The 17,400-nt window shown below is 38.2% G+C and overlaps 1 protein-coding gene across 1 annotated transcript in view; it reads right to left on the minus strand.

Moving 5' to 3' along the window:
* LOC121872056 (aspartate aminotransferase, mitochondrial-like) overlaps positions 1 to 17,166 on the minus strand; it is a 43,945-nt gene extending 26,779 nt beyond the window's left edge. Inside the window, exon 1 of the mRNA XM_042374728.1 lies at positions 16,886 to 17,166. Coding sequence (XP_042230662.1) covers positions 16,886 to 16,965 — 80 coding nt within the window. The 5' untranslated portion in view covers positions 16,966 to 17,166. The remainder of the gene's footprint in view (positions 1 to 16,885) is intronic.
* Positions 17,167 to 17,400: the final 234 nt, after the last annotated feature.

The raw sequence follows: 17,400 nt of genomic DNA on the forward strand, positions 1-17,400 counted from the left end.
TAACGTCAAACCAATTACAATACTTGTACAGTATTACCCCGCTTTACGCGGTTTCACTTTCCGCGATTTCTCATTTACGCGGTGCCTCGCCAGAACCGAACTTTCACTTTCCGCGGTGCATCTACTCATATACGCGGAAAGCGGCACAGGCAGGATGCGCACAAGGTCGCCCAGTCATCAAAACATTACCGAGTTCTTCACCCGCCACCCACCACAGCCGGCCTAAGTCAGTGATAGTGAGGATATGGACTTATATGTGGTGGATAGTGATACAATTGATACAAGTGATACAGGTGAGGGCCAATAATCTGCCCTCTGCCTCAGAACCAACCCCCCATCCCTGTGTGCCCAGCCATCTTTTCTACTAATGTAAGTGTTAAAAAAACTAATATTATTGAGATTTCTCCTAATTATTAATTGTGTGTGCATACCATCATAAAGTTAAGATAATATTTTTACTACAACATAGTTGTGTGTCGTCAAAAAGTGGAGTTTGGGGTCAGGCCAGTCTCTATTGGAATTAATCCCATATGTTCTGTTGTTCACTTTACGCGGTTTTCACTTTACGCGGTTTTCACTTTACGCGGTTTTCACTTTACGCTGTATCCTGTGGGTTCAATTGACCGCGTAAATCGGGGTACTACTGTACTGTATTTTTGTAGTTGCTGTATATAAAAAGACTATCTTAAAGTTTAGTGTTGTGTCTTATCACTTACGCACAATTTCCACCAAGCTAAAGAATAGCCACTTCCTGGTCACCAAATTATAAGTACAGTACACTATTACATTTGTGGCCCTCAGCACCCCTGCTCAGGGAAGAACTCCAGAACCCCTTCTCCCATCTTTTATTACAGTGTATTCCTTTTATGCCTCCTATGTTAAACTAAATAAAGCAGCTCCTTGTCCTCTCTACAGTTTCCTCCATGGAGTAGTGAAGACAACAAAGATTTCCATCTTATTTAAAAGCTTCACAAGCACTCACTTGGCTCTTTTAGCAGTCTCCTGCATCCACCCATTCTTCCACTTTCAAGAATTCTTATAAAATCTCACATCAAATGTTTAAGATTTTCTTCTTTGGGGTTTGACACACACTGCTGTGGGGAGATGGATGGCAGTACATGCATTGGTGACTAATTCTACTGTATTGATACAGTATTGTATATAAAATCTAGGTACTGTAGTCAATGAAGACAGCATGTTCTCAGGTGATTATTTTTTAAGGGAAGGCAACCTTCTGAAGGATAGTGCTGGATTCATATGGAGACAGGTAAACCAAATGGATACAGGTTGAGTAATTAGAGCCTTGTTGTATAAGGTTAGCACAATAACAGAACAAGCCAATACAGCAGTACAAGGTTGAAGGCACAAAAGTGAGTGAGTGAGTGAGTGAGTGAGTGAGTGAGTGAGTGAGTGTGTGTGTGTGTGTGTGTGTGTGTGTGTGTGTGTGTGTGTGTGTGTGTGTGTGTGTGTGTGTGTGTGTGAGTGAGTGGTGAGTGAGTGGAGGAGTGAGTGAGTGAGTGTGTGTGTGTGTGTGTGTGTGTGTGTGTGTGTGTGTGTGTGTTATTCTAGCCTTAATGCATTTAAGGCAGAGAAAGGCTTAAAAGAGGCAAAGAAATGAAGCTAAGAAATCTCATGAAGCAGCCATTTTCAATTTTAAGTAGTTAAAATATGATAAAATAATGTTGAGCAACATTAGATTACAATGATACAGCACTGATGTACTGTAAGGGAAAATAACATAAGGATTAAAAAAGATAAAGGAAAGTCGAAACAAATTCAAATCAAGTAAAGCAAGGGCAAAGCATAAGGCAAAGGCACAGTTCAAATTGTAAGGTGTAGTAAAGCAAGAAATAAGGCAAAAAGGAAACTTGGTTCAGTACAGTAATGTTAAAGCAGTTTGGTCATATGAGTTCCATTCCAGTTAGTTTTAATCCTAATGGTGATGTTTGGGCATATTACAGCTGAATATCAAATAAAGCTAAAGAAATGAAACCTGCAAAATTAATTGTGAATCAGGAAAACACAACATATGAAAAATGAAGTCGGGAATGTTTACAAAGGAAGTACATAAATTTAGGGACCTCTTACAAATTATAAAAAAAATTGGCTGCATGATTTATCTAAAGGCATACCTCAATTTACAAAAGGATTGTGTTCTTGAAAAAACATTTGTATGTCAGAATTGTTTAAAGTGCATGCAATTTTTCTACTGACTTCCATTACATAATTGGAGATACTGTACTGTACAGTACATCCCAATGGAAAAAAAGGAAGCCCCAAAACTCAAGATATTTCTAAGTACAAATTTAATGGGAAACAAGAATTAAATTACTGTATACAGGTTGACAATCCCTTATACGAAATCCTTGGGGCCAGAGGCATTTCGGATTTCAGAATTTTTTGGTTTTCAGAATTTTTTTTTTTTTTTTTTTTTTAAGCCTACCCGGGCACACGTCACTGACCCACATTGAGGCCTGGGTGACGAAAATATAATAAAAATTATAATAATAATAACAATTCATAGGTCTAGGTCGTGTTTCTCACTTTCGATCTTTTTTTTCATTCTTGTATTTCTTTATTATTATTATTATTATTATTCTATTATTACAGTATTAATGTTATTATTAATTTTATTATTATATTTTATTATTATTACAGTTAACCCTCACTTTACGCGGTCCCACATTCCGCGTTTCCACGTTTACGCGGTGCCCTGCCGGAACCCAGGATGCTCACATTCCGCGGTGCGTGTACCCCTTTACGCGGAGAGCGGCTGGCGAGCCGCGCCATTTTTGGATCCAAACCTCCCGCCATCCGCCATGTTGTGTAAGCGGCGCGAACATGGTGCGCACAAGGTCGCCCAGTCATCAAAACATTACCAGTTCTTCACCCGCCACCCACCACAGCCGGCCCAAGTCAGTGATAGTGATAATTATGGTGAGGATATGGACTTATATGGACTTTGGGGAGTTTGACAAAGAGGCCCTGCAAGCCTCTGTGGTGGATAGTGATACAATTGATACAAGTGACACAGGTGAGGGCCAATAATCTGCCCTCTGCCTCGGAACCAACCGCCCATCCCCGTGTGCCCAGCCATTTTTTCTACTAATGTAAGTGTTAAAAAACCTAATATTATTGATATTTCTCTTAATTATTAATTGTGTGTGCATACCATCATAAAGTTAAGATAATATTTTTACTACAACATAGTTGTGTGTCGTCAAAAAGTGGAGTTTGGGGATCGGCCCGGACTCCATTTCAATTAATCCCATATGTTATGTTATTCACTTTAAGCGGGACCCTCCTGGTTACATTAACCGCGTAAAGTGAGGGTTAACTGTATTGTTATTATTTTATTTTGGTGTCTTTTTATTAAAAATTTTATTTACTATGAATAATTATTATTATTATTACATTTTCGCCCCCGGGCCCTGATGTGGGTCAGTAATCTGTGCCCGGGTGGGCTAATCCATCTTTAAAAAAAAAGTTTTGCCCACAAAATTTTTTTTTCTCGGTTTTGAGAGCTTTTCGGTTTTTGGAATTTCGGATAAAGGGTTGTAAACCTGTACACGAATAATAATATGGGCACATTAGTTTACTTACTGAAAATTAAAAGGAAGTATTACAAATATTGTGCTGTATACTACAAGTAAACCACCGATTTTCCGGCACCCTTGGTTCCCAAGCCTTGCAGGATTATCCGTTTTGCGGACCAACTGAGGTCAGGTAATAATAATTCAACAGTACACCTCTGACCCACTAATTATACACCTCCCGTGTCTCTAAAGCACCATGGACTGCTGGAAACTTAAATTAAACAAATATGAAATGTAAATTAAACGTGAAAAAGCCATAATTTTGAACACCATTACTGTACACACTTCGTACTCAAATGTACCTCACTAAAGGACTACAACTTTTATCTCTTGTGCAAACTATGTGATGTTTATACTCAAATTACAGTAAATCACTATCTTAGAAGGATTCCAGCAATGCAAGTTATATTCTGCTAAGTTTAGTCTGTGATATTTTATAAGATAAAAACTATAAGCCTAAAACTACATTCACTCAGGATGGGAGGGAGGGAGGGAAGTTAAGTGCTCTCGTAATTTTGTCCGGACTAAAGGAGGTGCCGGACCACCATTTCCTGGAAAATTGGTGGTGTACCTGTATGTGGTTTATCCTCAAAATTATTTCAGTACAGTTGTACCCCACTTAACGCGGTCAATAGAACCCAGAGGGTCCCGTGTTAAGTGAAATCCGCGTTAAGTGAACAACAGAACATATGGGATTAATTCCAATAGAAACCGGCCCGACCCCCAAACTCCACTTTTTGAAGGCACATACCTATGTTGTAGTAAAAATAACATCTTAATTTTATGATGGTACATGCACACAATTAATACTTAAGAGAAATAGAGAAATACAGTCGCCAAGTTAATGTCCATTCAAATAATGGACTCAACTCCCTCCCCCCTCTCACACTACACTGCCGGCTCTTCCCTCTCTGAGAAATTTTTGGGGGAAAACCACTAAATTTTAATAAATAATACCTCAAACTAAAGTTAGGATAATATAATTGACATTGCTGGATTCCTTGTAAGACCAGGAATATTTTGAATATAAATGTCATATATTTTGCACAAAAGATAACATAGTTACTCTGAGAAAAATTTTTATCTAAAATTTGTATGTCTAATGCAAAATATATGATGTTTATATTCAAAATGATCACCAAATTATAAGAATTCCAGCAATGTAAATTATATTCTGACCGGGTAATTTGTATGAATTTTATGAGCTAAAACAAATATCTTCAGTTAATAAAAAAAATAATAATCTTCACGACACTATCTGTCAATCAAAGTACCCCACCTTGCCTCCCCCCCTCTTCCAACCGCGCGGTCAGTCCCAACCCTCCCCCCCACCCCCCACCAATCCTCCCTTCAAGAGTTTTTAACATTTAGTATTAAATAATACCTCAGATTAAAGTTAGGATAATATAATTGACATTGCTGGATTCCTTGTAAGACCAGGAATATTTTGAATATAAATGTCATATATTTTGCACAAAAGATAACATAGTTACTCTGAGAAAATTTTTTATCTAAAATTTGTATGTCTAATGCAAAATATATGATGTTTATATTCAAAATGATCATCAAATTATAAGAATTCCAGCAATGTAAATTATATTCAGACCGGGTAATTTGTATGAATTTTATGATCTAAAACAAATATCTTCAGTTAAAAAAAATAAAAAATATTCTTCACTGGGTAACAGATGGTCGGTCGGTCGGTCCCTCCCCCCCACCCCCCACCAACCGTCCCAAGGAGATGTGTGGGAAAACCAGAATACTTAACTTTTTTGTAATAAATAATACCTCAAACTAAAGTTAGGATAATATAATTGACATTGCTGGATTCCTTGTAAGACCAGGAATATTTTGAATATAAATGTCATATATTTTGCACAAAAGATAACATAGTTACTCTGAGAAAAATTTTTATCTAAAATTTGTATGTCTAATGCAAAATATATGATGTTTATATTCAAAATGATCACCAAATTATAAGAATTCCAGCAATGTAAATTATATTCTGACCGGGTAATTTGTATGAATTTTATGAGCTAAAACAGGCAGTCAGGCAGGGTGGCGGGTGGGGCAAATCTAAAAATAGCGTCTCGAGCCGGACACTCACCGCGTATATGTGGAAAAAATCCGTGTTAAGTGAAAGTTCAGCTCTGGCGAGGCACCGCGTATATGATAAAACGCGTTAAGTGAAACCGCGTTAGGCGGGGTAATACTGTATATAAGCACAGTTGTTATGTAAATATTATTATACCAATAGCTGTGGTACACAGTGCAAGGCTTAACCAATTTTTTTTTCATTCACACATTAGCTTAAGTTCCTGTACATATGTTAGAAGTGTCCATACCATTTGCTTTTACTGGATATTATTTTTTATATGGGTTGAGCTGAATATTCAATGCTACAGTACACATATTTTGTCCTCTGACATCAGATAACATTCCGGGAGAACATAAATATTAATACACCCACAGCCAAGATCCATGGGTCAGCATCTAGTTAGTAATTCCTGTACCAGTGCAGGTATCCCTCGTTTAACGAATGGGTTAGGTTCCTGGAAAACTATTCTTTAAGTGAAAATTTGTATCTCGAATAACAGAATAGATGGGAAAATTAAGGTTCGGTTCCCATCAAAATGAAAACCTCAATATGATATCCCAAAAACATGAATCAGTCCATGAACAACCTCTAAAAGACTACCTAACTACAGTACTGAAATGAAAAATAGTTCCCACCTACTGTAATTTTCTACTTAACACAAATAAAATACTATCTACATGAAAATATGCAGCTAAAACCATTAAGGAAATGCTAAATGAAAGATTAACACAACCGCCATTTGCATAAAACGCAGCTGCGTGACCTCAAAGCTCACCACAAAAACTCAGCCCAGTTGAGACACCGTCTCCACTTCCCCTCTCAACGTGCTCTCACACACAAAGGAATGTCTATTCCCCTAATGCTTTTGACATTATGATAGTTAGTGTTTCTTTTACCTTTTTTGCATAGATATATAAATATAAATGTGAAGGATTGCGTGTGTGTGCATGTAACCGAGTAAAAAGAGGAAGAAAGTTAAATTTACCTACCCGCACAAAGAAATATTTATTCCCTTAATTTTTTTTTTACCTTATGATAATTATTTTATTCTTTTTGCACATGTCGTATATATGATTGTGTGCATGAACTGAGTAAAAAATAACATGGAGTTAAGTTTATCTACCAGAAATTATGAGCTGAATTGTAACCACAAGTGATCGCGGGCACCTTCGTGCCCAGTGAAAGTTTGAACGCTCGTGCTTGGCTAGCGTACAGCGAATGAGGGTGACCCCAAGTCCGTAGACTTGCATGGTTAAGTAGGGTGCACCATGTCCATAGACTTGCATCGTTTTCCATCGTAAATAAAATGGTTAATTAATGCCTTCCTAAAGAAACCATCGACATGGGACCAGGTTTGTTCCAATCTACGAATTTTTTGTGATTTTTTCCAAGTTTGATGAAAAACGATTGTGCCAAGCTGGACCCACCCACCCACCCACCCACCCACCTCCAATCCCACCCACCCACCCACCCACCCACCCACCCACCCACCCCACCCACCCCACCCACCCCACTCCACTCCACCCCACCCACCCACCCCACCCCACCCACCCCACCCACCCACCCACCCCACCCACTCCCCACCCCACCCACTCCACCCCACTCCACCCACCCCACCCACCCACCCCACCCACCCACCCACCCACCCACCCACCCACCCACCCACCCAACCCAACCAACCATCCAACCAATCCATCCAACCCAACCATCCATCCAACCAACCAACCAACCCAACCCAACCAACCAACCCACCCAACCAACCCAACCCAACCAACCCAACCAACCCAACCCAACCAACCCAACCAACCAACCCAACCCGTCCACCCCAACCAACCACCCACCCACCCAACCAACCCAACCACCCACCACCCACCCACCCACCCACCCACCCACCCACCCACCCACCCACCCACCCACCCACACACACACACACACACACACACACACACACACACACACACACACACACACACACACACACACACCTAGTCCTATAGTATATTAGATAATGCAGCTTACAGCTCGACCTGGTAGCAAGAGGGCTAGGGGGGTTATGACTCCAGTGAGGAGTCTACAGTAACTTGGCAACAAATGCCACTGACAATGTCAAGTGTAACACTCAAATAAGCACACCACCACCCTCGGGTCACCATAAGGGGTGGGGAATGGCTGAACAAAATATCATGTACATAGGCTGGGGGGAGATGTGAGACGGAGGAGGGGGGGTAATGATCATTGAGCGAGTAGACGTCTCTCCCCAAAGGCACACGATACCCAAATTCACATAAGCGAGGAAGCTTTTGTAAAATGAAGAATAGGTGTTAACTTGGGAAATTCGTTTCAGCGAATTTTTGTATCTTGAACGTTCATTAAGCAAAGGATACTTGCAGTGTGACCAAGGTTCCATTTTTTTTTTACAACACAGTATAGAATAAAAAAAATTATTTGCACCAACATAAGAGCAATGTGTGTATGTGTACCACCACCAGAAAAAAAAATTATACAGTCAGCAACTGATTAGCAATTCCTTTAATTTTGCAATTCACAACTGCAAATTTTCATAAATTGATCCTTTATAAATTGTGGGATGCATGTAATCTTTTTACTGTATACCCTATATTACATTACTGTACCAGTACTATACACCAATTGTACTCAATCATTTCAGCAAATTCTAATACGTACAGTACTGGACTGTATGTTGTGCCAGAGGTTGAACCTCTTTTAATTATACTTACCAAAGTACTGTACAGTATAGTATATTATGTTGTGAATTTTTGCTTAAATAACCACAATATACTGTCAGCATTAAAGGTAGGTGCTTACTGAAGTTTTCGGGTATAGTACAGTCGACCAACGATGCACTGACCCCACCCTGGGTCTTGTACTCGCAATTTTACCTGGCAATACTTGGTAAAGTAAGGCTGTATGTAATGGTGATTGGGATTAGTGTATCTATTTTCAGCTGTATCACTGTCAGGATAAATATTAAACAAACCAAAGGTAGTATTTTTATAATAATAAACTACTGTATTCATCATTATCTTACATCATGAGAAGTTCCCAATTGTTTGTATATTCCCTTAAATAATGAAGAAAATTTTATGTGAGAATCTTGTGGCAGCTGTGGTTGTAGTTGAGTTACCAATTGATTAATAAAATTTTCTTCATTATTTAAGCAAATACGTATAAGAAAATTTGGAAACTTCTCATGAGCTAAAACAATGATAAAAAGTTTATTATTATAAAAATACCACCTTTGCTTTGTTTAATGTTTATTCTGAAAGTGATGCAGCCAAAAATAGACCCACCAATCACAATCACCATTACATAAATCCTTACTTTACCAAGTATTGCCAGGTAAAATTGTGCGTACAAGACCCAGGGTGGGGTCAGTGCATCATTGGTTGACTGTACACTCGGTAAAAAAAAAAAAGTTCTTTACAATTCTTGTGCGAAACAAAATGACACCACGAAAGAAGGTTTTTGATAAAGGTCCATGAGGCATACCCCACATTGGTAGCCTTGCATGTGGATTGTTCAGTTCAAAATTCCTCGGAGCCCTCATTAAAGATACTTTTTTACCGAGTGTATATAATGTACTTTATGCAAATCACTTCCTGGAACAGACAACCCTTCCAAGGGAATATATGTGTGACCATTCTCACAAAGACATCTAACTCCATTAATTAAACAAACCTATGAAACTTTATCAACCAACAATAGTACTTCTGTACAAACTCACAAAACAAAGACAAATCAAATTAAGACATTCAAATACCCTTACATACCAAAAATTAATCTACATGTATAAAGGTTATGTGTAAAATAGTAAGGTAACAAATTAAGCATGGTTGGATTTGGTACAATATTAAAGACAGTTATAGGACACCACTAATATAATTAGGTCTTGTAAATAATTAAATAAGCAGTTATTTCCTATTAAGCTAGACAAAAGGCTCAAAAAAAAATTATTTCACATCTGCCTTTGCAAAATTATATTTTTCATATGCATTTACCTTTTATCCCTAAACAAACTTTGATTTGATGACTTTTTGCCAGCCCCGTGAACAACGAACCACTTGGAACTACCGAACAATCAGTTAAGAAAGGGCACACTATTAGAGTAAAGATCACATTATGTTGTGTTTGCTCTATAAACATTTAACAATACAGTGACCCCTCGTTTAACGAACACCTCGGTTAACGTAATTTCGATTAACGAACTGCCTTCCATAAGGATCTTCAATTCGGTTAACGAAAAAAAATTCGGTTAACGAAGTTCTTACGAACCGACCTCAACATGTTTTCGCTTGCACTGACCGGGCAACCAGCTTTAGTATCAGTCCGCCAATACATTAATCGGTTCTAGGGCTTAAATTCCTTACTATTTTAGTAAATATCAAGAAGTTTATACTATTCAATAATTTTAAAAGTTTAATATTAAATTTTGTAGTCATTTTAACAATTATTGAACATAATTGAAGGTAAAGTGACTAGTTTAATGTGCAGCATGCAGCCTCTTAACACAGCAAACAGGAGTTAGTCTCTCTGTTTTCACTGGAGGTAACATCTTGCTTGAGACTCTCTTCAACTAAACGCTTTTTTTCTGTGTTTCCAAGCAAATTATTGGTCATTTTAAAATATATTTTACATATTGACAATATATAATGCAGTGCAGTGTTGATTTAAAAAAAATAATCTTGAATTACACCAAGAGAGCTAAAATTTTATGGGTGAAATGGTGCCATGGGGTGACTTCTCTTCCACCCCAATGCCTTCTCTTCTCCTTCCTCCTCCACCCCCATTCTAAATCCCATCATCATCATCATCATCATCATCATCCAGGAGCCTTCTACATACTCACCTCAAAGTAAGTGAACTTTTCTACCATTTTTGTTGAATTTAGGAAATTTTCGGTGAGCTGGAACCAATTACCCAAAAACCCATTGAAACAATGGTTTCGGTTAACGAACGACCTTCTGGAACGGATTGAGTTCGTTAACGGAGGGGTTACTGTACACTAACAATTCCTACAGGAAATTTAAAAAATAAAATAAATAAATAAAAATACCAACCTGCTGCTGGTTTCTATTTCCGATAAGTCACAGAGTAAATACTGGAACTGTATACAGTATACTAACTATTATCACCTCCATTACATTCAAAGACAGTTACAGATCCACACAAACAATTAATGCACTAAATACCATTACAGTACTGTACTCAATACAGTGGCTAGGTTATAAATCAAACTTGATCTTGTTAGGTTTCACTTATATTACATCTCCAGTACTGAACTGCAGTACAGTACTGTATACCCGGTAAGCAATTTCAATCTTTATCAACTTCAATGTGATTAACATTAGGTGAACCTACATACAGTACAGTACTGCATTTTAATTCTTAACAAAAAAATTACTTTAAGAATAAAAAACACCTCAATACAGTACAAGATATGTCTTAAAGATACTTTGCAGGAACACCTGTACAGGGGTAGCCTCTGCCAAAGAACTATAAATTAACTTAAGAGAACAGTACAGTACCAGTTACCTCTACTGTATCAGTGAAGTACAGCACATCCCAATTCACCCCTGAAGTACTGTCCAGTATGGTACAGTATTATTTAGCAAAAACAGGTAAAAATGACTAAATCCATTCACATATAGGAACTTCCTTACTTGTTCCTTGCAGGTGATACTTTAAGGTACACTGGACCAAGGATAAAATACTAATAAGGATAGTTCACCAAGCACTTGTTTTACCCACAATGCACAACTTGGTGACGTCGCTGTTGTAAACACGCATCATCTGGTGACCTCTGTGTGTGCCCGCGTCTGCTCCAGGAGCCAGTCTTTCAACAATTATGGTTATTTGTGCAATATATGGGTGCACCAGCAAAGCTCAGATCCCAAGCAGAAAGTACATCAAGTATTACAGATCACCCAGAGAAAAGAAAACTTGTTATAAGTGGATAAATGCCTGCAAGTGTTCTGATAAAATAAACACATTAAGCTAGCCAAGAACTTGTTTAAAGAGAGTTCATATTTCTTTTTATCTCCTTAATTCTGGAATTTTTGTCAATATCCAGGTATCTACAAGAAGGCGAGACATTCGTCTTGCTATATGTGGCCAAAAAAAATTCTGAACATATTTTATAATCTTGAAAAAATTTAAGTTATGTACATCCACACGTGGGTTTCAGGTGTCATCACCGGGCTTGTTTCAAGATGTGAGGGAAGATTTCTGATAGTTTCTTAATTCTGCAATGTCACTCAATATCAGGTCATCCAGAAGACCGTGAGACATTTTTCTTTCCACGTCTGACAAAAGAAAACAACAATCTTGCCCAAAATAAAAGAAAACCCAGTTAAATCACTTAATTCACCAGTGATGGTTGTGATGCTTAACGCCTAGATGCCCTCGAGAAACTTGCTCTATTTTCTTAAGTACAGGTACCTATACAATACCCAGTTGTCCAGAGTACCCTCAGACATTCACCTTCACCTTGTCATGTTTGGCATAAGGAAAAATTTTGCACTGTTAATAAGCTCAAAAATTGAGCTGCTTCGTCCATGTCATCAGCGAAATGCCCGGCACCCCCCGGGTGTTTCCTTAATTTTTTTTCTTTTTTTTTTTTGCTATATTACTAATTTTTTGGAGGACTATGAGAACATAAAGCATTCATTTCCTTATAATTGGCCACAGAAAAGCCTTAACCTTGCAAGTATTCTAAAAAAAAAAAAAAAAAAAATCAAAAAGGCAAGGCCATAGTCCTTGGGCACCTTCTGGTCACCAGGGATAGTGTGAGATCATTGAATGGGGTGGAGGTAGAGTTTATGATGTTACAGCAGTGTGTTCTTACTGTTTTTAGTCCTTGCACTGGAGTACCTTGAGCTGTCAATGATGGGGAGCTGATGAAAACAAAAATTTTTATTCATCATTTCACAAAGTTTTTATTTATCATTTCACCACTTATCAGCTTACTATCTGTTTGGGCAGTTGGTCTGTTCAGTGTAAGTAAACGAGGAAACCGGAGTGACCAGAGGAAACCTGTGATGTTTGGTAGATGACACTGGATAACACCCTTTATCATGTGTGTCCGGGCTCAGCAAAACTCAAACCTTTGACAAGATGGTGAGAAATAAGCATGTTACTGCTATACCACCACTACCCCTGTTAATGGAGATCAACAAGGACACACTGCTGCCATCCAAGTATTTTCTTTTGTTCCTAGCTGGCAGTGCCTATAGATATAGTACAGTACAATATTGGGAATACAGTACGTACTTCCAGTCTGTGATAGCAGGGACTCTTCATGATACTATACCTGTACGTATACCGCACACTTCCATCTTGGATCAAAATCAATCTTAAAGAAAGATCAGTGGTGTAATATGAATTACCATTAACCCTTAAATGATGGAAGCTTTTTACGTTGAGTACAGTATTTGCTTTGATGGGGAAAACAAGGGTTTTAAAAAATGGAGGAAAAAAACATTAATTTTCTTATAAAAATTACAAGCTTTGCTCACTGAATACAGTGGTGTAATCACATTTCCTGTACACCAAACAAGAGGTCTTAACAATGGGAGGGAAGATATTGTTGTGCAGGCTAATTAATCATTTAGCCTTGGAACAGTTTTTAATATTGATTGCAGCTACCTAGCTCACAGGCTGTGTGGCCATGATATTGCAATCTCCCAATTAGCAACCTTCACAGAGATACCATCTTCCAACTACACAATTCAAATTACAGAGCTTGTGCATGTGCACGTGTATTACATGACATCACCTGTGCTGATAGGCTGAATAAGAAGTAAACAATGTACAGTACAGTATATTCCCACAAAATTGTACCCCCTTTAAGTGAAATATACGTCAAAATAACTCAAAACCACAAATCTCTGGTGGAAATGCTAAAGAATAGATTATTCTTCCTACGAGTGTTCTCTTTTTCTATCTCCCTATATAGTATAAGAATCAATATAGAATTCCGTGCATGTCAATCAAGCAATCAGAGTGCCGTCACCATATCTGAGGGTTGGCAAACACAGTCCTCTAGTCTAAATGTTCTCAGGTTGTTTTTACCAAATCTCTAAGCCTAAGGATTTGTATCTCTCTAGGGACCCCATATTTAATCTCATTCATCCATCCCAGTCTTTGCCTTCCCCCTGGCCATCCTACCCTCAACTTTACCCATTAATATTTCTGTTATTATCCCCTCATCCCTAATTGTGTGACCAAAAGTATGCATGACAACTATAGAATATTAGTCACAGAGCCACTTTCTCCCCAAACCACTAATTTGGAGGTGTGGTTTCCCAGATTACTCCTGTACTACTTTATACATATGTTTTGGCAATAGTGGAGCAGACGGCTAACACTTGAAGGAGTTGTTCGATTACGTTCATTTTTTCCACACATGTTCTTTGGATGATAACCATAAAAACGATATGACAAGTATTTATATTAATTATAAGTATTTTTTTTTTTTTAGCTTTTCTCAGTGATCATAAATCACCTGTAGTGATCAGGGTATGAAGGATAAGGAAAATTACGGGGTAAAACACAGTGTAAAATTGATCATATGACACTAAATTGATGTCTGTGCTTTGTACGTGAAGAAATTAATTATTTACTGGGTAAAGGTGTAGATAACAGCTACCACCGGAAGTTGTTTGTTGATTTTCTTCATTTTTGCTCTACTAATTGTTTTGATGATTTTAAGTGTATTAAAAGAAACGACAACTTTCTATTATGATTTTTTTTTATATGACATAAAAACATAAGAAAATAAGGAGTCTGCAACAGGCCGGTTGGCCTGTGCATGGCAGCTCCTGTCGAGAGTTACTACCACTCTCTATCATCCATGAGTCTATCTAGCCTCCTTTAAAAACTTTTCAACATTCCAGCACTTACTACAAAGTTGCTAAGCTTGTTCCACTCGTCCACCACCCTATTTGAGAACCAGTTCCTTCCTATCTCCCTCCTAAACCTAAACTTATCCAACTTAAAGCCGTTGCTACGAGTCCTATCCTGCTCGGATATTATAAGAACTTTATCTATATCACCTTTATTGATTACTTTCACCCACTTATATACTTCTATCATATCTCCCCACACTCTTCGTCTTTCTAGGGCATGCAAGTTTAGTTTCTTTAACCTAACCTTGATATGGAAGTTTTCTAAGTCCCGGAATCATTTTCGTCATTCTTCGCTGCACCGACTCCAGTGAATTGATATCCATTCTATAATAAGGGCACCAAAACTGAACCGCATAATCGAGGTGCGGCCTGACTAGCGCAAGATATAGTTGCAATAAGACCTGTGCACTCTTATTACTTACTGTACACTTCTAGATATAAAACCTAATGCTCTATCCCACTTCATAATTCTCCTCCCGATGCCAATTTTTTTTCCTCGCTGAATCCCTCTTCAAGAGACGTATCCTATAAATGATGGTGAACGCTTCCACGAATTCCTCCTCCGCCATTGCTGATGTATATCAACCTCAATATTAATCTAAGTTGTTCAACACATAGATTAACACGATAATGCATAGAACCAAATAGAACCTGACCTAACATACCCAACCTATAGGTATGTTAGGTCAAGTTTTATTAGGTTCTATGCATTGTCGTTTCCATTTTTATGCTTAATATCATATTAGTGTGTAGAGAAAATTTCAACCAATTCGGACAATTCCTTCTGATGGTAGCCGTTATCTACACCCTTACCATTTACTGTAACACTCCTCTGAAAAATCTACTGTTACCGGTGCGTGTTGCCGTCTGTCTGTTTGTTTACAACCGACACGCTCAGATTCAGATTTGCCCCCGAGGGGGCTAGTTTATTGGGCACCCCCTTACATCCTGTGCAAGGTGAAGCGCAGAAGTGTTTACAGCGCCCAACAGGGAAGTATGAAAAGTTCATACTTGCCTTTATGACTCGTACATTAAGGGCGTAAAAGCCTGAAGGGTCATAGGTTCTGTCAAGTTACATAAAGTGAGAGAATGATGAGTGTGTGGGGGGAAAGTTCCCGGTACATTTTATCTGTTTATGGCAAAGAGTGGCAGGTCCCTAATAATGTCAAATGCCAGGCCTGTGACTAGGAGGAGGGATATCTGGTCTGGGAGGGAAGAGGTGTTGGTAACGGCTGGGGACCTATAGGAGGAGGTCATAGGGTAAGTGAGGATGTAGTGAGAGAGGGTGTGAGAGTCGGGTTGGCCCGACACTCCCAGTCTAATTGTATTTTTACGTCCACAATAATTTTAAATTACACCATGACGCTTCAACAAATTTGTTTTCATTGGTACCAGATATCAAAATATGTACTTTCTGTTTAATATGGCAGGGGTCCGCAGTGCAGCTGGGAAGTTAGGTAAGGTTAGGTAGATTTCTTTGGTTGGTTAGGTCAGGTTCTGTACCCAAGTGGCTAGTAAGCTGGGAAGTGGAAAGTGGAGAAAATTATAAAAGAAAGGGTAATTATTGACGACAACACCACCGCTGATTTTTCATAGAAAACAAATTTAAAAACACAGCAATTTCACGGTGTTTTATAGTACAGTAGACACTGCCATAGTTATGGCAAATGTGTTAAAAAAAACAAAATTTTAAAAGTTCAACTTAACCTAACCTAAATTAACAAAACCACAAACAAATATTATCATATCAGAACTCACTGATGAAAATATAACAATATAAACGTAAAAACAATTAACGCAATGGCAGTGTATTCGTCAATATTAGCCAAAAATTTAACATCTGAGGAAAAATTAATGAAATCAAACAACTTCTGGTGCTAGCCGTCTGCTCCAACTTTACCAATGCTTTTATTGGTCATGACTATTATCCACTACATGTATTACCCAAAAAATTAATCTGGTCTTGTCCAGTAACCAAAAAATTTTACCTGACTACACATTGCACTTATCCTGCCGCAGTACACCTCTGCTTCTCTCTACACCTGTACAGGTACAATCTGGCCAGAGTTTAACAAATATTAAAGTTATCTTGTGTAACTTATATTTTATATAATTGTGACCTTCCCTGTCCTTCAAACGTCATATTAAATCGATGTTTACACCAGCCGGCTGAGTAAACCACCAGAGATTATTTAACAGTATAAAGTCATCGTTGTAATAACTCCTACAGAGAGAAGCTCACAATACCCTAATGAGATTTTTACCTGGCTCTTGACGACACATTTTGAATGGAGGACTGGTTGTGCCTCAGCAGACCAAGAACTCTGGACCCTCTCACAGCCATGTTGGACCTGGCACTGGTGTAGCTGGCAGTGTTGGCAGTGGCAACTCAGCTGGCAGGTCTGTGGCAGGTGGATGCAGGGATCGGTACCTATTCAACGCTGTTCTATTTTCGTCTTTTTAAGAAGCAGAAAATCTTATTGTCGTGGCTTTATATGTTTCCTTTCTTGTTTATTCTTGGTGAGTAGATGGATGTTCTTTACCCTGTTCCTAATGTTAACACACATAAATGTACATGATCTGTCACCATTAAAGATGCCACACACCGCTATATGTCTATATTTTATTTATTTATCTTATCTGAAGATATAAACACTAGGGCCAATATTCATTTTTTCAATTACTATTTACACAGGGAGAAATTTAGTAATGAAGGATACCTTGATGGTGGTGTACATGATCAATACTGTACACGTGATCATCGACGGTAAGTGATGAC

Source organism: Homarus americanus, unplaced genomic scaffold, assembly GCF_018991925.1.
Source record: "Homarus americanus isolate GMGI-L3 unplaced genomic scaffold, GMGI_Hamer_2.0 scaffold51476, whole genome shotgun sequence".
NCBI lineage: Eukaryota > Metazoa > Arthropoda > Malacostraca > Decapoda > Nephropidae > Homarus > Homarus americanus.